The 26,584-nt window shown below is 35.2% G+C and overlaps 1 protein-coding gene across 1 annotated transcript in view; it reads right to left on the reverse strand.

Moving 5' to 3' along the window:
- The window catches only part of AZI1 (Centrosomal protein of 131 kDa), a 38,225-nt gene extending 17,516 nt beyond the window's left edge, over positions 1-20,709 (reverse strand). Inside the window, exons 1-8 of the mRNA XM_051208645.1 lie at positions 20,458-20,709; positions 19,643-19,960; positions 13,990-14,257; positions 12,520-12,773; positions 10,783-10,995; positions 8,382-8,676; positions 1,823-2,057; positions 382-787 (exon numbers count right to left, since the gene is read on the reverse strand). Coding sequence (XP_051071280.1) covers positions 382-787; positions 1,823-2,057; positions 8,382-8,676; positions 10,783-10,995; positions 12,520-12,773; positions 13,990-14,137 — 1,551 coding nt within the window. The 5' untranslated portion in view covers positions 14,138-14,257; positions 19,643-19,960; positions 20,458-20,709. The remainder of the gene's footprint in view (positions 1-381; positions 788-1,822; positions 2,058-8,381; positions 8,677-10,782; positions 10,996-12,519; positions 12,774-13,989; positions 14,258-19,642; positions 19,961-20,457) is intronic.
- Positions 20,710-26,584: the final 5,875 nt, after the last annotated feature.

A 26,584-nucleotide genomic window follows, 5' to 3' on the forward strand; every position in this document is an offset into this window, starting at 1 on the left:
ACAAGCCCTGACTTGGAACCCTCAAGGCGAAAGGAAAAGAGACAAACCTAAGAACACATGGTGCCGGGAATCGGATACAGACATCAAAAGAATCAATAGCGCTTGGGAACAACTGGAAAGGAGTGTTCAGCGTAGAGTTGGTTGGTAAATCATGGTTGGTGGCCTATGTTTTACGAGGGTTAACAGGCGTAAGTTAAGTGAAGTTATTACCATTTTTAGATAAAGAGCTCATGTAAATAGTAAAGTGAAGTTTTAGCACCATATTTACTCTTAAATCACTTTCTTCACACACATCCGATGAAAAATGTCACTCAGATCAGGCCATATTTAGTAGATACATTGTGAATATGACCGTCAAAATACGAATAGCCATTAAATTACCTTCATTCCGTCCTTCAGTGATACACTATCATAAAGATTTTGTGTACTACGCCCCATATGACTTTTGTAAGACAATTTATTTTCAGCTTTTGTTCCAACAGAATTTGTATGCAGCAAATGAGCATTTGATAGATTCATAGGGCTCTTAAAGCAGTTACATTGTAAAGATCTAGAAGTTGTTTGGTTTTTTACAGAAGATGGTCTTTGTGATGTAGCAGAGTTTCGACTCTTAGAATACTTTGTGTGTTGATTAGTACCAGGATCACCGCCTTTTGGTTCTGGAAGATTATGACATACATTATTATGATTTGACTGGATGAAAGTAGTCAATTTTTCTCGACATTGAGATATAGATTGATCCAGTTCTTTTTGGGCCTTTTGTCGTGAACAAACCCGTTCCATATGTCTACCGAAAATAGGCCATTGAGATAACTTTGTAACTTACATAAATATGATGACAATTCCATAGTGCTATTAAAAAATCATTTATTATAGAAAACTATGGGAATTTCTAAAGTGTTTTATTACAATGCTCAACAACATGAATAATTCGTTATGCTTTGCAGTGACTATTTAGCAGATGTTCTAAAACCCTTCAAAAACTTAAGGTTATCTGTCATTTTAAAATGGAAAATATGAGTCAAGTATTTTGAATCTAAAACTTTACCCTTTCTATGATGACGATAAAAGATGTAAAAGGTACACCGCCAGTAAGCACGCCAATGATCGAATGATGATATTATAATGGATTCAGACTGTCATAATGTTTAAGCGAATTTCCAAACGCCCCTAATCCTTTGTGATTCTATAAACATGATCACATCTTTTAGTTAATTATTCTTTTCTGTTATTAAGTAAGTATAATTCCCGCCAGATATTGAGTAAACCTATTTCTCTAGAAAATTATTCATGGTCGTTTCGAACAACTAGGAATTTCATTTTCGGTCTTCACTAGTTTTACATACGTTCTGAATGATAGTCAAAATAACATTTAACTTAGTGGAAATTGTAGTAATTAATTAATTGAATTCATGAGTCGATGTAGGCTAGACCACCATTGAAATTCGATTTATCGAATTTTACGAAGTTAGGCAAAAAACGTTGAGTACTGTCCTTGAAGAATACTTGTCACAATCTTAGGATGTAGTAAATTAAAGGGTATAAACTGAGTTAAAACCATTTTAACCGATGATGTCTAATAATAAGGTTTTTTAAAGATGGGAAGTGTTTGAATCTGACTTTTGGTTTTAGACTTTTATAATTACAATTATATTAATCTAATGGTGAAGGATTATATTTAGTTTTCGCTATCGAATTTCGACAGAATAAGACAAAATTTACCTAAATCATTATCAGATGCTTGACACTACAAAAACAGTTATTAAATTTGATATTTTGTAGCAAGTACGGGGGGGGGTTGTATAACACAAGAGAATTTTACTTGGTATGTGAATGCAAATTCTCTTCACTCAGGAACGTATGTCTGTTTGTAGTTATTGTAGATGAACCAGACCAATTTGACTGACCAAGTGAAGAATAATTGGATAATGTAGAATCAGATCGATTTCGAACACCTTTTAAGCCTGTAGATCGTTGAACACTACAATATTTCCTGAAGTTGACTGAATGCACTTCATCTTGTTCAGCCTCAGATAGGACACGACTAATGTCCTTGACTAAAAAAGAAGAAAAATCAAGCTATTTTATACTAATATTGTCTACAAAACACCAATTAATTTTAAGAGGAATATGTATTTCACAAGTTGAGATCATGAGTCAATTGAAGCTAGACCACCATAGAAAACCTGGAAGCACTGGATGGCCGTTTCGTCCTAGTATGGGACTCCTCAGCAGTGCGCATCCACGATCCCGCACCCCGCGGGATTCGAACCCCTTTGGATGCCGGCTCAGTGGTCTAGTGGTTAAGTGCTCGCGCGCGACGCCAGTAGGTCCTGGGTTCGAATCCCGCGGGGCGCGGGATCGTGGATGCGCACTGCTGAGGAGCCCCACAATGGGACGAAACGGCCATCCAGTGCTTCCAGGTTTTCTATGGTGGTCTAGCTTCAATTGACTCATGACTTCAACTTGTGAAATTTCTAGAAAATCTCCACAAAACCCATTTTGAAAATATGTATTTAATGATGATATGATGAATAAATTAGTTCTCAAGTTTATATTACAAGGTAATCATTTAGTTCACTTTAAAAATTAAAATGAAAAGTTTTCTTTTTCTGTACGATAACCAAGAATTATGTAAGAATTCATTAAACGCACAAAATCAAATTTAAACCTAAAAAACGCTGAGAAATAGCTCACAGTTTTTGAAATACTTTGGAAAAGAAAACTGATATAAAACATACTTTGTCAGTAGGATTATTCTATAAGCAACACCATAATTAGTATCTTGTTTATAATAAACAAAACTAAGCCTACTGACATACAATTCAATAAATATTCTTTTCAAGCAAATTTCACTGAAAAATGTTTTTATAAATCATTAGTACATAAATGATATCTTACTTGATGCAAATGTGCTTTTAAAAGATCGCCAATCAACATTAGCAATTATTTTCAAGTTGGCCACAAAGTGAATTTTTAATGTTCGTTTTATTCTCAACATCATTCTCTGTGATTGAGAAAAACTATAGACTAGGACAACAATAAATTCTATCACTGTATATCCATCTAGTATTAGGCACCGAAGTTATGTGAGACCTTAAAAGTCATATATTGTATTCCATTCACTTCATGGTTTAATGTTTCTCATATAGTATAAACCATTTATATTCACACAAATAAGTAGGAGTTTTGCGCTTAAAAAATATTTTCATATTGCTTTCCTTCACTTTATGTTTGTCATCTTAATCAAACGATTTTCCCAATTAAAGCTATATGCACAAGATTTCGATTTACTAATTCCACTAAAATTTTTCATCTGATTTTCTTCGTAAATGATGAGTGTTGATGACTGGTTGTTTAGTTGATTATTTCCTTTCGATAATCGATCTGCATTGAGTGTAGTATAGCCTAACAGCCTGTTCCATTTTTTTATAACTCCATCCCATCTAACTGTTTTATTTATTAAACTACATAGAGGAACTCATATCCTTTCTCAATTTATTCAACAGTTTAATCTTGAAACTCTATAATTATTTTACTAGGCTTTTGTTAGGTTCGTTAAGCTTTAATGCTACTACTGATTCGGCTTATTCGGAACGGAACAAAGGATCAAGGATTCAGAGACTCAATAGGCTATTCTGGTCCGTTGTCCCCGACTCAGCTAACTCGATCAAGAAGTCTTGGTAAGACGTAGAAGTGTATTCTACAGGCAACCAGCAGATATCAGGTCAGGTCAATCACGCACACTAATCAAGCGTATTTATAAAAATATTTATAATTGATATTGTCATGGTAAAATTTTTTAAACATTACCCAATAAGTTCATCAGTCGACTTCCATTCAAATATTTAATTGATAAGTTCGTCAACTGACTGCTATTTAAACATTTAATCGATAAGTTAATCGATATGATAAAATCACAAAATATGAGTTTGGGGGATCTAGCATCCCCAACAGCTTTATTCAAGAATTACTTCTTTAATTATCTATAATTATTTTTGTAGACTATTTTAAGTTAGTGTTGAGGCATGATGAATAGCAAGGCATACAATTTTCTTCACTCAGTATGACTTCTAAATTCAAAATTTATTTATTTCATTAGATGGATTGTGAAAGACAATTAGAGTATACTGACTGATGGAAATTAAAACACTAGTTCAGTTCTGTCAACGATTTATATTCTTGACTGTGATTAATAAAAGCATAACTCCTCCTGTAGCTCTTCTAGAGATACTGCTGGTTCCAAACCCGGGTAAAGGAGGAGGATTGAGCAAGGGGTTAGCGTCCCCATCCGCTACAAAACTAACTCGCTAAAAATAACGCTAACCAGAAAAAATAATTCAAACCATTTAAGCTCTGCCCTGGGAGCTAGAAGGTCTTCATTTCGAAGAAATATGATGCCTCATGGTGAAGGCCGAGTTCCTTCGGAAGCCACAACCAACAACCAGAGCAACAATTTTTATAGGTACATGGGACATCCGGACAATGTGGGAGACCGGGAGGACCAGTCAAATAGCAACGGAAATGAGGAGATACAACTTGGCAGTACTGGGGAATCAGCGAAACCCACTGGACCCAAGCTGGACAGAAAAGGCTAAATACGGGAGAGATGCTGCTATACTCCGGTCACGAAGAGGACAATGCTCCACACACTCAGGGAGTCGCTCTTATGCTGTCCAAAGTAGCACGAAATGCACTTGTAGGATGGGAATCTCACGGATCCAGAATCATCAAAGCATCATTCAAAACAAAGAAGGAGGGGATCAATGTTATGCACCCACCAATGATAGCAACGACGACATTAAAGATCAATTCTACGAGCGGCTGCAGTCAGTCATAGAGAAATGCCCAAGAAAGGACCTCACCATTCTAATGGGAGATCTAAATGCCAAAGTCGGAATAGACAACACCCGGATATGAAGATATCATGGGACGACATGGACTGTGAGAGAGAAACGAAAATGGGGAAGGATTTGCAAGTCTGTGTGCATTCAACAAATTGGTCATAGGAGGCACAATATTTCCACATAAACGTATACACAAAGCTATATGGATCTCACCGAACCACACCACAGAGAATCAGATAGATCATATTTGCGTACATAAAAAGCTCCGAAGGACAACGGAAGATGTGAGAACCAGGAGAGGAGCTGACATAGCTTCAGATCACCACCTAGTTGTGGCCAATTTAAAACTGAAGCTAAAAAAAAACTGGACAACTGGATAAATAGCATTAAAAAGGTTCAATACAGCCTTCCATCGAGATATTGACAAACTCAACCAATTCAAGATAACTCTCAACAATAGGTTCCACGCCTTGCAGGATCTACTGAAAGAAGAAAAAACTACTATAGAGGACAACTGGAAAGGGATCAAAGAAGCATTAACTTCAACGTGTCAAGAGGTGCTGGGCCGAAAGAAGTATCATCATAAGGAATGGATCTCCATCGGAACCCTGTACAAGATTCAAAAAAAAAAGAACAAGAAAACAGCAACTAAAAACAGCTGAGCCAGAACAGAGAAAGTTCAAGAACAACCTGAGTACATAGAAACAAACAAGCAAGTGAAGAAGAGCATTAGAGTCGACAAGCAGAAATACGTGGAAGAACTAGCAACAACGGCGGAAAAAGTTGCAAGAGAAGGAAATATGAAACAGCTTTACGATACAACGAAGAAACTGGCAGGAAAATATAGTAAACCAGAGAGACCGGTCAAGGACAAAGAAGGCAGGCCAATCACTGAAATTCAACAACAGCGGAACAGATGGGTAGAGTATTCCTGAATAGGCCGGCTCCAATGAACCCACCGGACATCGAAGCAGCACACACAGATCTTTCTATAGATGTCAATCCACCAATGATGGAAGAAATCAGAATGGCCATCAGACAAATCAAGAGCGGGAGAGCAGCAGGACTTGACAACATACCAGCTGAAGCACTGAAGTCAGACATCAAAGTAACTACAAACATGCTTTACCCTCTATTCAAAACGATTTGGGAGGAGGAACAAGTGTCGATTGACTGGAAAGAAGAACACGTCATCAAGATACCGAAGAACCGAGATCTGAGCAAATATGAAAACTATGGAGGAATCACACTACTATCAGTACCAGGCAAAGTTACTAACAGAGTGTTGCTGAACCGGATAAAAGATTCAGTAGACACTCAACTTCGAGATCAACAGACTGGATTCTGTGAGGATCGGCCGTGCACAGACCAAATCGCGTCACTACGGATCATCGTCGAACAATCAATTGAATGGAATTCGTCACTATACATCAACTTCCTTGATTATGAGAAAACATTTGACAGTGTGGATAGGAGAACCTTATGGAAACACCTACGACATTATGGTGAACCCGAGAAGATCGTCAACATCACCCGGAATTCATACGACGGACTACACTGCAATGTGGTGCATGGAGGACAGCTGACAAATGCATTCCAAGTGAGGAACGAAGTCAGAAAAGGCTGCTTGCTGCCTCCCTTCCTCTTTCTTCTGGTAGTTGACTGGATTGTGAAGAGCTCGACATCAGGTGGGAAGCACGGAATAAAATGGACAAGTTGGGTGGAACTAGACGATTTGGATTTCGTAGATGACCTGGTTCTTCTGTCCTATGCACAAGAACAAATGCAGATGGAGACAACTAGTGTGGCAGCAGCCTCTGCATCAGTAGGCCTCACCGTACACAAGGGGAAAAGCAGGATCCTTAAATATAACACAGAGAACACCAACTCAACCTCACTTGGTTGAGAATCTCTGGAAGATGTGGAAACATTTACGTATCTGGGAAGCAGCACCGATGAACGAGGAGGTTCAAATGCAGACGTAAATGAGAGAATTGGCAAAGTAAGAACCTCATCCCTTCAATTGAAGAACATATGGAACTCAAAACAACTTTCAACCAATATCGAAGTCAGAATCTTCAATAAGAACGTCAAGGCAGTCCTAGTGTATGAAGCTGAGACGTGAAGAACTACTACAACCATTATCAAAAAGATACAAGTATTTGTAAACAGTTGTCTACGCAAGATAATCAGTGTCCGTTGACCGGATACCATCAACAACAGTCTACTGTGGGAGAGAACAAACCTGTTTCAATCAGAAGAGGAAATTAGGAAAAGAAGATGGGAATGGATAGGACATACACTACGCAAATCAACAAACTGCATCATGAGGCAAGCCCTAACTTGGAATCGTGAAGGGAGACGGAGAAGTGGAAGGCAAAAGAACACATTATGTCGGGAAATAGAAGCAAATATGGAAAGGGTGAATAACAAATGGAAAGAGCTGGAAAGGATTGCCCAGGAAAGGGTTGGATGGAGAATGCTGGTGAGCGGCCTATGCTCCTTCTCGTGGAGTAACAGGCGTAAGTAAGTAAGAAAAGCATCTTTAGGATAAAATTATTTACTCAGTTATCAGTTCGTTAATATAGTAGGACTAAAAATGATACCATAGTTTTTTCTAACCAGTTGAAAGACTTTTATTATTATTATTATTATTATTATTATTATCTGAAATATGACAAAATATGGATGCTGAATCACAACAGAATCTAGATACTGTTCAAATATTCAGATCGATCTTCGTTATTCAGTAGATCAAAAATATATTTCAAAAACGTAAAACTGACTTCATTTGAAAAGTTCAAGTACAGTGGCAACCTATCAAATTTCAATACTGTAAAAAAATGATAACACAGTAAACAACAGTAGCACAATACAACACAACCTGACTTCACACCGATTATTCAGTAATTTAAATGCGATAAAGGTTACAGTAGTCATAATAATCAGAAGTTAAGATTGTTTTTAATTTGCACATCGTGGAGAAGTCTAATTAAATCCCTCATGACTATGTGTTTTCACGAATGTAACGTTATTTTTAAAGACTTTCAGAAAACGATGGATGATAAGAGCTGAAAATAGAAGTGATTATTGACTCATTTACTCCCTCTAAGAAATCAGTATTCTAGCGTAAATAGAGAGTAACAAGTGAAAAAGTGGTTAGAAAATCGTGATCATCTCTAGCAATCCCAAACTTCACTGAGAATTCAATAAATTAAATATATTTCTAAAAAGAACCCGACACACTACCTTAGGCGATGCAGAATATACATACTTTTGTACATGAATACCCTTCGCAAAAATATTTATGCTCAACGAAATGGTTAACTCACACCTATTTGTGAGAAATGAGAATCAACTGAAAGGTATACAAAAATAATCAGATTAATCAGTCCCCGAATTTATCCACAGAATCGCTACTCAATACGAAATAAGTAATGAACCTTTTTTTGTTATCTAAAGAAAAGTTTTCAGACCATCCAGTGCATACACAAACATCAAAATCCGAAATAGTTAATAAATGGATTAACCCACCCATTTCAGACCATGTAGTTGGAATGGGACACTTCTGCAAGGAAACCTGTTTTGAGACATCAATACATTGATCATTCGTTGGGCAATAATTTAAGAATTCCACACTTTCTAGCTGTTTTAATTCCTGAAGTATGTTATCTACAGCTGACATATTCTTTTCCCCAGATACATTTTTTTGTTGACCAAGTGCCCTGTTATTTCCATCTTTCCGTAGACCGCAAAACTCAGTCTGACAGAGACTGCTGTTCTCCCTACAGACTTGTGCAATTTCATTGTGTACATTTTGTTCTGTAGTCTAACATAAAATGAACAAAGTAATAATATTAGTAAGCAACGCCTCATGCACGCAAAGAGCAGGTCAATTATCATAGGTAGATATGCTTAGAGTAATCGCGATAAATAAGCTTCTGTATACTGTACTGTTTTTATTTGAATAAACCTGAAAACAAATTTTCACTACCACGATGAAAGCTAGAATTTTCATAAACGATGGTGTTTTAACAAAAAAATTGTTAAGTATACTCAGACCTGTGCTAATAAGTGAGAAGCAATGGTATTTCAAGCAATCATGCTGATTTGTGCAGCATCCAGTAATTACATAGCCGTTTAACACCAGCAATAAACAATACAAACTTCATGATAGACTAGTTTCTGATTTTTGCAGGATAAACAGTCTTCATGAAATTTTTAAAAACCATGTATAATTCTGATATTAGGGATTTGAGACAGTCAGTGGTAATCCTTTGGACCTAGGTTTGTGATAACTAACACTCTTTAGTACAGCATATTCACTATTTAGGAGAGGGGCCTGATACTCATGGTATCCGGACCCTCAACCTAATAAGCGCTAAGGACTAGGCAGACGTGAAATCAACCAATGCTCAGCGATGAATCAATGTCGGTGTTTGAGCCCTACATAGGTCACTCGAAAACAGAACTCCACAGTCTAAGAAACGTAAAGGTCCGTGGAGCATCAATTCCCTCAAGATTGTTAGTACCCCTTCGTGATAAGCTCGAAATAGTGTTATATCTCGGTACATGGTTCCCCTGGACTATCTTCAACAACCTAACATCAAAAATGTGCACACGGTGTCAAGCCGCCTGGACAAGTGAACACATCCCAATTTAATCAGTAAACTCTCTCAGCATTATGGACTAAACAAACATAAAACTGACTACGAATTAGTGATCAATCGGTGAATATTAGATTAATGTAACTATAAACCATAATTTCTATCTGATGACCTAAAGCTGAATATTGTAGCTTTGATTCAACTGAAGGTGATACGGATCTGAAAAGGAACAGAAGTATCGGAATAATGATAAATCAGATAAATACTCCCTAACTTTGTTCAGCGAATGTATATGAAGACAAAATACGACTAAACTGAAAAAAGAACATGAACTAAGTAGCTAAATTAGCAGTCACTTTTAATCCATGATCACGAAATACGTTACAGATAAATTAGGAAATAAGAATAGTATCTTCACGCATTAATAATGGGAGGCCTGTGTTTGGTTTCGAAAACGTATACCATCTGGCATTCAGTATTTCCACTATCTGGTTACTCTAATCAGTCTTTTTAGGTATCATTACCAAGGTTTGACTTAATAATTTCGAATGAATTGAGCCTTGAGTAGATTGTTATAGATAAATTAATATATTTGTAATATCCCAAAGAGTAGAAATATTAAATTTTCTGACGTTTCGTATTTAATCAGTCTTGTTTCGAAAAGTCAGTTGACTGATTGTTATCCTAGCATCTTAGTTGTTCTGACACAGTTTAGGACTGTATTCTGAGATGGCTGTACAACCGTGTTCATTGATAATGAAAATCTTAAGCTTTACCGAATATTCGTCATTTACTGAACTAAAAATGACGACTGAAGTGAATGTGAGTGGGATTTTAAGTTATTCTATAAAGTATAAATATTATACACCATACAAACGCAAGAATTCGGTATTACAAATTGATCAATCTGTCTTCTCTCAAGTAATATTAATTTGGTATAGGTGTAGAAACCAGTTAAATAGCAGTTCATATGCTTGAAAATCCGTTTGATATCACACTACGTAATACTACCTACGTTCAGAAATTGATTTGAGCCTGTATTTAAATCACTAACATATAAATTAATGACCTGATATTCTGCTAAATAAGACATTATGTTCAAATAGAGAATATTATCTGTGCTTCTTAAATGATACAGACCTAACAAATAAAAAAGGATCGGACAAAAATCAATGGTAGGAGTTATGTATAATATGAGGATAACTACCAAATTATAGTAGTCACAAGTGTCATCAAATTATGATGTAAAACAAGAATTTTTAAATTCTCTCAGATGAAAAAATGAAAGTTTAAGTAAATCACGGAGTTTACATTAATTATTGACTCACTGTGGTAATATGAATATCAGAGCTGTAAGTTTTACATTGATTAGCATTGGTAGTAAATATAGGCTTATTCAAAATGTTTGATTTGTCTTCATTTGTACGGTCCTTTCGGTTACCAGATACAAGAATTGATTCAGACACATCATTTACTTCTGCCTTATCCTCTAAAGTTTCTTGACTTTGCGAACTTTTAGAGGATCGATTCTCCTGCAAAATCTTAAGATTAATAATGAATGAATTTACCAAAGTGTGGTTTAAAAGGAAAATTACCAATCATCGATCATATAAACGAATAGTTCAATACCATAACTTGTTTTATTCTAGCACTTTAAAACTCTAAATTAAAGAATAATTATTAACCAAAGACTGGAAAGTAACAAAAACATTATCAATGTAGGGTTGTGGAGATTGTTGAGCTTTTACGAAGATTATAAACCGATAATGTTAGACCATCACTGAAAGCTTGTGAGCGCTGTAAGGCCGTTTCGTCCAAGTTTAGGACTCCTCAGAAGTGCTCATCCACGATCCTGCATGCGGGATTCGAACTCATGTTCGTGATCTCAATTAATAAGCATCATTCACAATTCAAATAACTAGCTAAAATGTTTTCTATTATTTAAACGTTTTTCCAACCGTTTCATTAGATTTAATTGATTATCAACTGCGATTACTTAAGACGATAAAAATATGTATTTTTTTTTAGTTATTTTGGACAATTAAACCATTCTTTTAATGCAATCCAGTAAACTTATTATTCGTTAACATTGTGCTATTTGTATTTGTTTTCGTGAATATTCAAAAGTTTGTTCTGTAAGTGGTGAGTGTTGCAATATGATAAAGATTTGTTAAGTAAGATTTAGACCTAGTAAACATGGATAAAACCGCTTGAAGTAATTTATGAATAATTAACTGCTCTTTCTTAATAAGACATTTGATAAAGCCTAAAGTAAATAGTCATTGGGGAAAATGACGAGCATATAAACTGTAAAATATAAAAAGTCAAATAAGTAGGCAATTATTTAGTTCATACTATATGTTCGTTGTTCGTTTTATTTTGGTTGAATCCATATATATTTAACATGTTACCACTGACAAAGCATTGAAATAAAAATTTATGTTCCTAAAACTTCTATTAAAATATGGTTTATAAGAAAGATATGACGTTTAAAATTTTATCCACCGAGAATTGTTTTGGGACTACAAAATCGAATGACGCAAAATGATACAGTGTAAAACACTAATGAATCTTAACAAATCCATAGAACGTAAATGAATTATTTTGGTGATTACTCTAAAATGGTACTTGTATTTACTTTTAATAAAGTTTCTGTTTTTCAAAACGAACTGAGTGGTGTCACATTGATTTCACGCACGTATTACATATATTGTAAAATTGGTCATAAATATTTTATTGTCATAATTATCTGACCGATCACACACTTTCGAAAAGAACACCACTTATTGTGAAACGTCTTCCATTTTTAAATTCAGAAGTCTTAGTTACTTATTTATTGAACTTGTGTGTGACTATTTCCTGTAGACCTATGATAAATTACAATTGACGTATTCGAGTGTAGAAGAAACTCGAATCTAATTTCATTTCAGGTTTGGTCAAATGAATATTTTGATATTGCTAAACCAGCAGTTATTAACAGATAAAAGCAAATATGTCCCTGTACGTAAATGGTAAAATCAACATTTTAACAATCAAAACATTGCTTTTAACTAAAGAAAACCAACTTTAATAGCATTTTGGTGTTGTTGTTTCCTTTTCTGTTTTAACTCATTTTGACGACTTTGTAGAACTGAATGAATGGGTCGTCCATTATTCATGTTCTGTTTACTTAATCTGCGTTTTTGATTGTCAAGCAGACGATACATTACGGCTTCCGCTGCTAAATATCTTCTCCTATGAAGTCTCCAAAACTTTTGTATAACAGTCGCTGCGGAATTACGTCGATTGTCATCATACGAAGTTGAGGTTATCAGTTTTACTAGAAAATAAATGTAGGTGAAACACAAAGTCCTATCTGAAACAACTAAATATTTTCTATATAAGGCTAATGGTCGAATAATGAGAAAGTTTTAAACCAGGATCTAGCTGTCCATCATTAGATTGTCGAAAACAAATGTGTCAGTGACAATAAATGTTTATTTCCTTCATAAATTTCATCAAATTTTACTAGAGACGATTAAGATATCATTCAAAAGTATACCGGTGACCATTAATCCCTTCAACAGATCAGTTTTATAGTAATAAGCTTTCTGAATGTAAACGTTTTTTTAGTTACTACTGAGTTCGAAAGATCAACTTCACATCTTCCAATTATTTTAGCAGAAACTAATGTGATGTGTGCTACTTATATTGACATAAGTAGTATATGATGTTAGTCGTCAACAGAAGGTCTGGCAGCAGAGAAACAAGAGGATCGAATAGTAAAGAACAGAAACAGGTTGTAATTAGTATGAAAATGCTAGAGCAATGAAGTCTGAGTGATTTTGAGACAATCGATGGACATTTTGCAAATTAAGCATTCACTTTATGATTGTTAGATTTTATTAACAAGTCTTGTAATGCTGTGTCAGATACATTCGATTGTCCCCACTGGTGTTCTTGTTCACTACACTAATACTACAAAAGGATCGAAATATGTATTTCAGATCGATAACGAATATACTAAACAACTCAGCCTACAAACGACATCCCAGAGTTAACACTGAACTTTCCTTGTTATCACAGGCTATTTTGTAATTATTCACTGGCATGAAAGTACAAATTCTTCAGCTTTCTATGTTAGTATAAGCTTTTTTTTCTTTTGAAGCATTTAGTATTGCAGGATAATTTTAGATAAAATTTTCAGCTGTTCATTAATTGCAATACAAAATACTAAACAAAATTACATTGTTATTCTGAAAACTTAAATTTTTTTGAAATACCAAGTTCGAACTACTGCGTAAAATAACACGGGAGATAAACGCAGAAATCTATTAAATAAATTTGAAAACTAAACGAAAAGGCTTTCATTTTGAGCAACTAGAGACAAAATACGTGAATTAACAACCTAATTTTAAACTAAACTTCAACTAAAGAGAAAATCCTTAAATAATTAAGGGATTAAACAAAAGTCTCTAAAAGTCAATAAAATATATAATCACACGACAAAATATTAATACATTCATTTTCGAAAAGGATCATCTGTCTAAACTTACATTCATCATTAAAACCACTTATCTGGCGTGCAGTGTTGATTGAATTAGATGAAGGTCTGACTAAACATGGAGGTGGAGTATCTGTTTTCTCATTGATATCTGTGTATTGTAAATCACCATCATCACCTGAAACTTCGTTCAAATCCATACAGATATTTCCTAATCTTGGATTTATATTCAAGTCTAAACTATCCCCTATCGTGTCCAAATTTTGTCCACATTTGAAGTCTTCACCTTTTTTGTCTGAGCATGGTGTCAATATGTCATTCTAACAAAGTAATTGATAATCAAACAAAGAAGGTTATTAAGTACTCGAGAATATCATGACATAAGAAATCTTTTATAATACTCAGCATAAAGAGTACATGTAAATTTTCCGTTGAGTCGGTCGGTCACAACGTCGAAGCCGTACTTATTCACACATGTTCAAACTGCCCCACTCCATTAGCACACGGAGTTATAACTGTCAGGGCAAATCGCAGAATAGTAAAGGTAGTGGAGTGAACGAGAACAACAGTGAGGACAACCAAATGCATTTAGACGGACAACTACAGAATTTCTTAATCAAATCTGTGAACCACACAGTAAATACTTCATTTGCAAAATGTCAATCAATTATCCCAGACATGGTTGTTACTTCGTTTCCACACCAATCATTCTATGTACTCGTCTTCTTCTCTTTTTGAAATTCTTAACCTTATGCCGCTAGGCATTTCATTTTCAATTGATGATACATATTACTTATATTTGTCTACATCAGTAGCACACACCACAGTAGTAATATTATCAGTGATTATAGGAAAGATTACGACACGTTTTGGTTTGGTGGGCCCTAGCTTTCTTTCAGCATGTATTTTAACTACCCAATGGAACTAATCGCTCCTGTAAAAAGCTTACAACCTATCATGAAGCTAAATGCAGTGGAATTCAGGCGAAACCATCACGGTGGTTGGTACTTTTTAACTGCCTGTACTTTGTAGGGACGAGGCCCGAATACACTGGAACTCATCTGCCGAATCTAGAATGCGATGAAAAAATTCCATAAGACCTAAACTGATCATAAAGTTCGTGGATGAATACGATCGAAGGATGGCAACCGTTGAAAATGTCTTTTGCATATTTACTTGAATATTTGCGAGTTAAACAAATACAGGCGAAGACTATGTTGCAGTACTGCACGCAATAAACTAAGAATTCTTAACTGTGACCAAACTTATGGTATGTGATAAGGTGAATATAATTATCATTATTTTTAACAAGCAAGAACGGGTCAACGTATCATGATGAATGTCATTTCAAAACCATACGAATTGGGAATACTTACAGATATTTAGTCACAAATGTATTAATGTGGCAATTATTAGTTTATGAAATAAAAATGTAAATGATAATAAGCTGTAAGTTTTGAATGATGTGATAATCTTCACCATTACACAATCAAAATAATTCAATTATACACAATGCTTCAACTGTACCATATATATTGGGAACAGATTACTGTTAAATAGATGTCTCCTACCATCTTGTAAAACATAATCAGCAAGTCACTAGGTGGAACTTGTACGTATTTACACGGGTTCAAGTTGCCATACCCCATTAGCACACGGAGTTATGACTGTCAGGACGAATCCCAGAATAGTAGAGGTAGTAACAGTATCAGTGGTTACACCAGATTTTGGTTTGGTGGCCCCTAGCTTTCTTCCAGCATGCTCCTACAATCGAAAATATCGCCTGTCGAGGTAAGAGGTGGTTGGGCATACGTGACACATCCCAACCACCTCAGTTGATAAAGATTTACTGCCTCATCAATCGATTTCTCATCTTTAACTAGTACTGTATTCCTAACGCAGGCATTGCTTACTCCGTGGTCCCGAAATACTCCGCCAATGCCTCGTAGGCACCTACGATTGAACACCAGTAACCAACGAATATCCTCTAATATTAATGGCCATGTTTCACATCCATTAAGTAGAACAGAGCAAACTGCTGCGCAGTAAACTTCCCCTCTTTTTGAAAGACGGATCTCTCACCTACGCCACATGTGATGCAAGTCGGAGAAAACCAATCGAGCCTTCTTACTCCATGTCGAGATTTTGTCAGACACCAGACCATCAGTACTCATGAAACTCCCAAGATAAGTGAAGCGGTTTACGTGTTCAACTACTTCAGTCTCTATCACTCATTCAGACGATGACGCAAGTCGATCCTGAAGTAACTGAGATGTGGTTGAAGGCCAGTTAAACTATTCCGTAAAGAGTTCCGACCATCAGTTCAAGCTCCTGGATTGAGAGTGAATAATAGTCCCATATTTTCCGAGACAGTTTCACCAACAACCACATCTAAATACTTGTTTCCTTCATAATTCTGAACAGTTGTCTACTTTTACCTATCACTGCTGACTTTTCCATCTCTTCTGCATTCGCTACTCACCACTGCTAACGATCATTACGTAGGTTTTTTATCGGCCTACATTTAACGTGTTCCGCTTTTGAACTTAATGCCATATCTGCACCTACGAAGCCATGGGAAGTAGCATTGGGGTCTCCAGATACTCGAAGAGTAAGTCATGCCAGTCCTTTATATTGGCAAGGTGAGGTCAAATGAATGACCATATGATGTGTGGGCGAGGATGGTAATGACTGGTTGTTTGCTTAGTCAGACTAGTAGATAGTCTGACAGGTACTAGATGAGTTATATATTCTATTACCCTTATTATTACTGTGATTGATGAAGGATTGCTGTCAGTTTTTGGCATGGAAATATATTCGCGTTCTAGTCAAGCTTATCGCGTGTTCTTGGTCTGAGTTGTGTTAAAGTCCTATAAAACAGACGCTGAGAGGGAATCTAGTGTAGATATTCGTCTGAGGCAAATTAACGTCCCATCCGTGTAGACGAGCAATCCTACCGTTACAACACTGTACGTGGATCTTGTATCCGCATTTTGGAAACGCAGCACATATCGATGACGCGAGGTTCTTGAGTTCTATTTAAACAAGCCTGTGTTCCTGTCTGACACAAGGTTCGAACATTAAAAGCTCCAACATGCAGTTTCGAGCGTGGTTTCAAAAAACTGGAAATAATATTTCGTTAACTCAAATCATTCACACTAGTGGCGCGTGGTGATACAGATCAATCAAAGGGGTTAGTCACGGAGATAGAAGAACTATTAAGAGGTGAGAGAGCGATTCAATCGTCAACAAGATGATCTTGGATGCTGATAGAAGCATGAGTGTGGTCGTCACTTCCCGATTGCACAAATCGTGGGAGGACATTTATTCTTGAGGGATTTGAGAAAGAAGCTGAATTAGTGGCGAGTTAGCTCCACACTTCTAATAGCCTCACTGCCGGAGACGGAAATCCGTGGGGTAAGGTGAGGTGTGACATTTCTAGAATCGACCTTATCTAACCCCTCCTCCGTTGTGAAAAGGCACCATTGCTAGATGTTATTTGAAGCATTATTTATTAAATATTAGTATTAGCTACAACATTTAACTAGGAAAGATGAAAAATCTTACAAACAAGAGTCACTTTAACATCATTTTATCACACACGTATTCGGTTTTTGAGACCTTGACAGATTAACAGTAAGAAATATATTTATCTTATGGAAAAACAGTCAAGACTACCCTGATACTTTTTATCATGTTTCAACTGTTATTTTGAATAAAATCGTGAAATTCATGATAAATATGAGCATTCACAAATTCTATATTCCTTCATCTTTACAAATAGTTAAAAACACAAATACCTATATCTATATTGCTTATTTTTTTAAAGAATTCATACACGTTTACTGAGCGTATAGTAAACAAATTGTTTGAAAAATGGATTTCTAGACGACCCGAATTAAGAAATTTAAATAAATAAATAATTATTATTTTAACGACTGAAATTCTTATCTTCTAAAGTGTTCACGGATTATAAACGGAAAAATTTACTTGGCTTCTTAATTTAAAATTAAGATTTGATTAAATATTCTATTTGATAAATCACCATAATCTAGAGTCTCTCAAAAGTGACATCAACACTTAATGTCCCGAAAAGCCTTGAGAGAGATATAAAATCTTGCAGCATGAGCAATGAAGTTTCCCGGATTTATAACAGTCAAGATATTGATTGGTTTATAGGAATACAGAATTCTAGACATTTGAAGAAAAATACAAATCTAATTTCTCCATCTCGTAAATTTAAGGAATATGATTGTCCGATTAAAGGTTTTATTAAAAGTACTTTGCAAGAGATAATACGAACTTTTTGTCTTCAAAAAACATTGGGAATAATGAAATAAGTAACTATGAATCATGTCAATTAATATAGTGAGAAAAAGCCTTTGAATCACGACGGACTTTGACAAGAAATACTTTATCTTTTAGTATTCAACACTTCTGAAATCAAGGAAACAAATATCTTACTGTTTAACAGCAATCAAGCTGTGTTCAAAAAGTTTTGCTACCGAAAAACATAACTGTATGGATAAATATAAGATTAACACTATGAAATCATAAGGACATAACACGTTAATATGGTGTAGCAGTTAGGTTAATTACCATTTCTACCACTTTGATTCGGTTGCTCTTTGTTTTTTGAAAACTGTAAGGTTGTCATGGTGGTTTAGCTACTTAAAAATGTTTTATACAGTATAGATGAGTTTTGGTCTTTCACTTGTTCTTCTGGGAAGAAATTAAGCTATTTACATATTTTTTCAACCTTTACTCAAAGCACTTACTTCTCCGTTTTTGAATAGAACTATTAAGTTCTTTCCTTATACATTAGATTCACATTGAGGTTACGAACGAATATATATTGTATAGATTTTTAATTTGCAGTATAACAGGGCCAGAACGCTTATTAATCAACGGCAAAGTAAAGTATCAGGTCCGTTTTAATAGTTTCCATTTACAGTTTGACATGTCATCACCAAAAGTGTCAAAACTTACTGCTTACAAAAAAATTTAAAGGCTGTGGCTATACTAGAGTTATAACTAGAAATCAGATAGAACTTTTCATAAAGATACAGATTTTTGAAAGCTCATAAAACGATGTCTTTCATAAAATTACCTCCCAAGAGCAATATTTTTTATATTAGTTTTTTGGAAAATTTACCAAGTTTGTTGGATGTGTGTGACGAAGTGGTTCACAGTATACACAAAAATTATCGTTTGCCAACGTTCAGTTGTGTGCACAGAGTAGTGTAGTGACTTTGTCAACGTCTCAAGAAATTATACTTATCAAAACGTACAAGAAGCCTAAAATCTATGCACGTTTTTATTTTAAAATATCACCTCTTTGGCATTTATGAGTGGCCATAGTTCAATCAAACTTTCACTGACAACTAAAATATTGTGAAATAGGAACCAAAATCCAAAATCGTTGATAAATCTAACCCAACATTATTTTACGATAAATTAGGCTCTTTGAGTGAGGCAGTAATTTGCTTAGATCAAGCAGAAGGCCTCAGTTATTATAACGTCTTTGTATAAGCAATCAAATGCAAAATGAAATTAAACTGCGTTGACAAAACAGCCTTCTAGTGCTTCTGGGTTCTCAATGATGGTCCAACACCGATCGGTTCATGACCCCAGTAAAAACTCAACAGTCTCTACAACCATATACTGAAAATATTTTTAGTTCAGATAGATAGATTTCCACTTACGTCATGTTGACCGTCCCATATAAAATCACTATCGTTTTGGTCATGAAAATGTGTTTCAAGCCATCTTGAAACACTTTTATCGTTTGAGTTACTCGACCACGAACTACATTTGTCTCTCCTAAATGTTAATGAATCGGTGTGAATTGTGTTATTGAAATCGATGAGCGGGTTTTCATCGTCGTTAGTAATTAAATTGTCAGGGGATTCCAACTTCTGCTCAACCAATGGTTCTGAAGTACTAGAAGAAACTTCTGGGCCTCGAAAAGGATTTTTATTGCTTCTAATAATCTCTCTCACATTTCTTGTTCGAGAGTTGTCCTAAAGTAAAAATTTTAAACTTATTATTTAATGAAATAATATTCAAATATAGATGTTTATGTGCATAGGACAGTTACCAGTTATAGTTTTATGTATAACATTCTACGTCATACTTCATTCGGACTTCTCACACTTCATCTACTTTTAGTTCGTTGAAACATATAGTTCACTTGAACAGGAACTAAGGTGATCTTGGTTACAAACCTGCTGCTCAGAGGTGAAAACTCATGTTTTTTCATGGATTTGAATGCACGTTTTACATCACCCTCTTTAAAAATCTAGCATTACGTTTTAAATATGCGATATATTTATGAGATAAAAGGGGCATGGTTTATAGGCTACGCAACCTAAGTTGTCACATCTTTTGACGCGAAAAAATATAATAATTAGGATCTAAGATTTGCTACAAAATAAACAGTGACGATTAAGTGGGAAAATAAACAAAAATTCAAAGGTTATCCCATCTCAATGGTATTATTAAAAACATGTTAACTTACAGTGCTTTACAATAATTTTGTAAAACCGTACAGCTAAAAACAGAATACTTTGTATTTTGTCCCATTCTGTTAGGTCACTGGTTCAAAAATGTGATATTTATTTTTATCCCAAATAACATCATCGTAGCTGACTTCAGATAAAAATAGACACTGTGAATCATGACCGATAAATTTCAGTTAAGAATGTTTAAAAAAGGACAGGCAATTTTCAATCATCAAACAAGTAAACAACACATACTGAAAATACAGGAGTATATGCAGATAATTATGAGGTAGCTAAGATGGATGATTTGAGTAAATTTATTAGAAGAATAGACGTTTTGAAGTGTGATAAAATATTATCAAGTATTCAGCTATTGTTAAAGAAAAATTGAGATGTGAACATGTACATAGACTACTCTGTGCTTCCTTGATGATATTACTAAAGTCATACGTAAAAATAAAAATGGAGAACTTCTACCAGTTACTGAAGTCAGGTTTAATGAAAGTAATCAAAGGTCAATAACACAACAGAGTTTCAAAGTAAATGAGAGTCGTAATTAAAACGTGTTGAAGAGCGAGTATAAATTATGCTTATTTTATGAGTTGTTTGTAGCAGCAATTCTAACGACTTTACATTTACGTAGCAACTCGAAATGATATGAACTTCTCATATAAAGAAGTCAGTACGAAAATTATAGTGGGAGACGAATTCCTGTTTGACTCACATGTTTTATGTACAGCAAATTATAGTGCTAATTGTTATGAGTTTTTATGACTTTTATTATGCACTTACAACCCTTTGCTTTTGCCATTGAAATATACCTAGAATTGTTCTGATGTAGTCATTTATTCAATTTATCAAACTGATACTTGAAGATTTTAGTTACAAATCGTAAACAGTGGCTTATTAAGATATATATCTGTTAGCTTGCTAATTCACAAATTTTAATGCTTTACAACCATTTCTGGAATGCAACGATTTTTTTCGAAGACCTTGATAAAATCGATGGATGAAATGAGTTTGGAAACAACTAGCTTGTGTTTCATAGCATAAAACAGATTATAAAAAAACTTGTGGCTGATTGCATGATATTGTTGCACATGGTAAATTCATTAGGCTAACCAGTAAAGAAACTTAACCGAAATATTTTCGTTTATAAACACCTGAACTATCCCATACTGCAAAGTTTAAAAATCAAACGTAAAGTATGCCTTCATCATTAGTCTACCTGGAAAGTGGAATCAAAATTTGTCGTGTCAGCTATCATACACCAAAGTTATATAGACAAGTTGCTGTGGTCGATTAAGGAAACGACAAAAGGCAAGGCTCAAATGATAAATATGATTATTCTTTTCTTCACAAAAAACGTGTTGCTGTAAAATAGCTCACTCAGCAAATTTTATTATCAGCACAAACTCCCGCAATTACGATGATAACAACGCTGTGCGTTCATTCATCTAGAAAAAAACGACTAAAGGCAAATCTTAAATTGACAGTCTAGACTGAAATCTTGCATTAAAGCCTTAATTTAAACATCCTAAATTCGAGAACAAAATAGTCGGATAAAAATAGTTAATTATTGAGGCGTTAACTGTTAGTCCTAAAGACCAACTTCTTAACACATTGTTTGAACTTCAAGAAGACACTTTATTTCAAACATATTGTTCAAGAATCAAATAGAATTCAATACATTCACAGTATGGTATGCAAAATTAATGTAGCATATTCAACTGTATCTGTAAAGTTTCTCCGGATGCCCTGAGACGTTTGCCTCTTACTTTTTTGCTTGTTATTATATGAAAAAACATATTTTGAGAATAGCTGCAAACGAAAGATCTTCTGACATGTTATGAATTTTAGAGTATAATTATTCAAAACCAAAGCCTGGTTAAGTTAAACGCAAAACATTGTACAAATTACATTATATATTCTTGTGGTCGAACGACTACCGCTAACTGCTGACTTGCATGGACTTATTTGGGAACCTTTAAGACTTAAACTCATAATGTTTACACGTTTCTATGTTATTGAAAATACGCGGGTAAAAAATAACCTTTAAAATCTAACATTCTAAAGTAAATCCGAAAAGTTTCAATAGGCAATCTCAATTTTTTATTCTTGAATTAGGGTGACAAGACCTGAGGATTGCGTCAACTGTTTCATATTATACCTTGATGAAGGCGTCAGATCTTTGATAACTGCATAAGATTTGTAAAGCTGGGGAAATCACCAAAATAAATAACTTTATTATTCATCCAGTTCGTTCTCGATTTATCGAAGTATCCTAGGGTAAATGATCCCAGCTATGCATCAGAAGATGTCACAACTATCTAGGGCTTAAAAATTCCTTTGTTGATAACAGCTTTATAACTAGTCTCAGTCGAACAAGAAGCCAGGAATGAAGTTCAGGGTTATGTTTGGTAGATAGTCGGTGCGTTGACAAGTATATGATCTAGACTGACTAACCTTTGAGACAAAATGAGGTGTTTGCACGAATTAATGATACTTGACGTTCATCTGATTTCGTATTCTAACACAATTCATTCCTTTGCATCCACATAGACCTATTTACTGTAAGTTACACTATCTCGAGATCCACTGGTTTATACAGTAATTAAAATACTTCCAAGCATCACATTGGGATTAGACCTTATATGGAACAGTTGAGCAGGAATTAAAATTCTAAAGTGTTTAACAAGTATATGGAAACGTTCGAAATCAGGAGCATCGCCAGGAAAGGTGTGAAAGATGGTAAACTTGTGGCACATTTCCATGCATTCATTTAAAAGAATCCTACAGTTTAATGAAAACTTTGGCATTTCCAGAAAAGCCTATTTCGCATCCCCATGCAACTGTTAAGAACCTATTATTAAATCACATAAAGTACACTAGTTTTTAATGTCGTGAGAGAGCAGAATTTCATGAGATGATTAGTCAGAATAACCAAAAGATTAGTGAATTCATCCTTGAATTGCAGAACAAGCTGCCAAATGTAATTTTGGTGATCAACTTTATGTGCAGCTGCGAGATCAACTGATTTCAAGAATTGACATACCAGATATGAAAAGATAACTGTTAAAATGCCTAACTATTCTCTACAAGATGCCAGAAATACACTTATCAATTACGAAGCAATAAATGAACTTGATATCCAGCCGGCGAAACGTTCTTACACTTTGCTTAGTCTCCATGATGAAATACAATCTCACGGTCGATCAAGCTCGCGTTTGTTTAATGATGATCAACAAGGAATCGCAAAGCAAACCACAAAGGTGAGGGCAAGTTTGGTAAATGTTTATCCTCTGGCAAATTTCGTTTTCGTAATTCATCTCCATTTCTTATTGCTAAATGTTTTAAATATGAAAGTAGGACACATTCAGTCAGCAAACGAAGCTACTGTTCATATTGCTTCAAGTAGTACTAAACAATTTAGTTTAGATCCCATTAATTAGGGTGTTTATAACGATCATTTATCTTTATCCACCATTCCAAAAAATAATGTTCATATTCAAAAGCGTTTAAATTCATCCCTTGGTTTGTTTCATGACTTTATTGTAGACAGATACAGTATAGTGTTCATTATCGCATTCAAGAGCTAGATATCCTTAAATTCTAGCGTTGTGGGGCACCTCTGCTGACCTCTCGGTATTGAGGATTACTGGACACAAATTGGCCATTCAAGGATGAACTGGAGAGGAAACTAGCTACATTTCTATTGCGATATAGAAATGCCAAACATTCATTAAAGAAAGAGAATCCATCATAGCTATTAAAAAGTAGGATTCTTCGCTCGAATATGTAGTGATTAAAGTCTATAAACGTTGCGTACTGTCGTGAAAATGATCTTCAAATAGTCAAGAGGATTGTGGTAAAGAATGTCAAGAAATCTACGGTACAAACTCTAGGTATCAATTATTCAAGTGCACATAGCTGACGTGTTGATCAGATACAAGTGAAGGAACCAGTTGAGTCTTTTCAGATTTCAATTTTTAATTCTAATACTGACGAGTATATTTAAGATAATATACTGTCTCTATCCAGTGTACAGTCTGACAGACATACAATGAACCTAAGGAGAAAACGTATGTAGCGATAATTAAATCCCCAAAATAAATAGCCCTGTAAGTTTTCGACATTGGATGGTGACAACATGTTTTAATGGACTCACCTAGCTGAAGGCGCTCGGTCATGCATCCGCATCAGATCACGTGTGGGAACGCCGTGCTCAACATTTACTGCAATCGCTAGCCAGATTAGATCGGACGATTCTCGATATATTGATATCACATCAAATATATCTTCCAATCTCCTCGATTCTGTCTTTTGATTTCTCTTGGTGGGTACGTTTCATATTAGGTGTTACTGGTTAAAGCGTTGTCAAACATTGAATACCTGTGCCATCTTCACGCACAATCGAGTACAGTAACTTAGATTCCAATTTAAGATATGGTGGTTGTGTCATTTGTTGCGTTTTTATAAACTAATAATTCATTTGTACTTGATATGCCCCTAGTTTTGAATTCTCAATACAATACGTTCGTTTGTGCCCACCTAGTTGTGTTTGATCTAAAATGCGCTATTTCGAGGGTTCCTAGTTCGAATAATAATTCAAACACTTTAAAATACCACACAAATGTATGACTTTATGTGACTCATGGTGATCTGCTGTGGAATAACTACTGAGATAGGGTATGTCCAGTAAAAATAAGGACTTGGCCATCAACATCGGAAACCTACAGAACTATAAATCTTGGGATTTGTTCACTACTACACCCCACGTTACCAGCCAAAATCTCAAAACCCAAAGCGTCTGACATTAGTAAACACTCTTTCAATAGCTTGTTATGTTAAGCAGCATTTGGTAGTCTTTCCCTGATTTAAGAAGTCATGTGGTACGATATTACAATAAGAATGTACGATGAAAACCACGAATAATTGTTTTTATCGTCGGTTTTTCGTTTTCCCAGTCGTCCAGGAGAATAAAAGTGGAGATATAAGTACATGTCACAACCCACTAATGTGAAACGGTGCCATGGTCCAGAAACTTTGAGATATAAGAATATTCCCTTGAATCTCTGCCCTATCAAATCAAGATGAATATGATAGAAACAAACGTCAGGAGTTGAGAAGTATCCTAAGAGGTATTTGTTGGGTCTTGTCATCTTAGATTTCTGGCTGCTTAAATAGGGGCGTGCCCATAACTAAGTGATCCATGCCGTACATTTGTCACATAATATTATTCGCAAAATATACCCCTGTGGGTCAGGGCACTTATCAAGAGAACCAGACACCATCCAGACTTTCACGTATCAACCCTGAAAATACAGCTCAAACCCGTCTAACAGGAGAACCAGACACCATCCTGGATAAAACTTTATAACCATAGCAATACAGCTCAATCCCACTTCACAGGAGAACTAGACACCATATAAGCTTTAACGCCACAATCTGTATAAGACAGCTCAATCCTGTGAAGCAACCACATAGATACCAAGCAACCTGGTGCCCAATTTGCACCACTTACATACACATTCAGATTACATGTATAAGTATTCCGACCAATAATAGCGTAAATCAAATATGCACAGCATAAACAGGCCAAAGTTGACCTACTACACTTACACGACAGTTAAACTCATTAATGTTAGCAATGGCGACATGGTAAGAGGTTTGCGGTCAGTGAAGAGAGCGGGCTTGCGATGAGAGCAGATACTAACTGTATGATCCTTAGTGCTGACCATACGATAAGTGATGAGACTTACATTAGACTGTAGCGTGGCGTCGAGTTGGGATTAACTATGAACACCGCTACCAAGAAACACGTGCCAAGTAAATCAGAAGGCGAAGATCGAACGTAACCAGGTTTATTTCGTTGGCGATCTCGTGGTATTGAACGAATACCGAGGTCGTGTCAAGGAATGGTACAAGTGGAAGCAGAAGACAGGAGTACGTGCGAACAGTACCAAAAACCGCGGAACAATGATGGAAGGTAATGGAAGCACAAAATGGCTATAATTAGCACAGTTAAACAAAAGCACATTAAAACAAACACTGGTACAGTTGGTTATAATAATAATTGTTTTTATTAAACCAGTCGTGTTCTCGTGATAAACGTGAGTTACTACAAAACGATGAAAAATTAAA

Source organism: Schistosoma haematobium, chromosome ZW, assembly GCF_000699445.3.
Source record: "Schistosoma haematobium chromosome ZW, whole genome shotgun sequence".
Taxonomy (NCBI): Eukaryota; Metazoa; Platyhelminthes; class Trematoda; order Strigeidida; family Schistosomatidae; genus Schistosoma; species Schistosoma haematobium.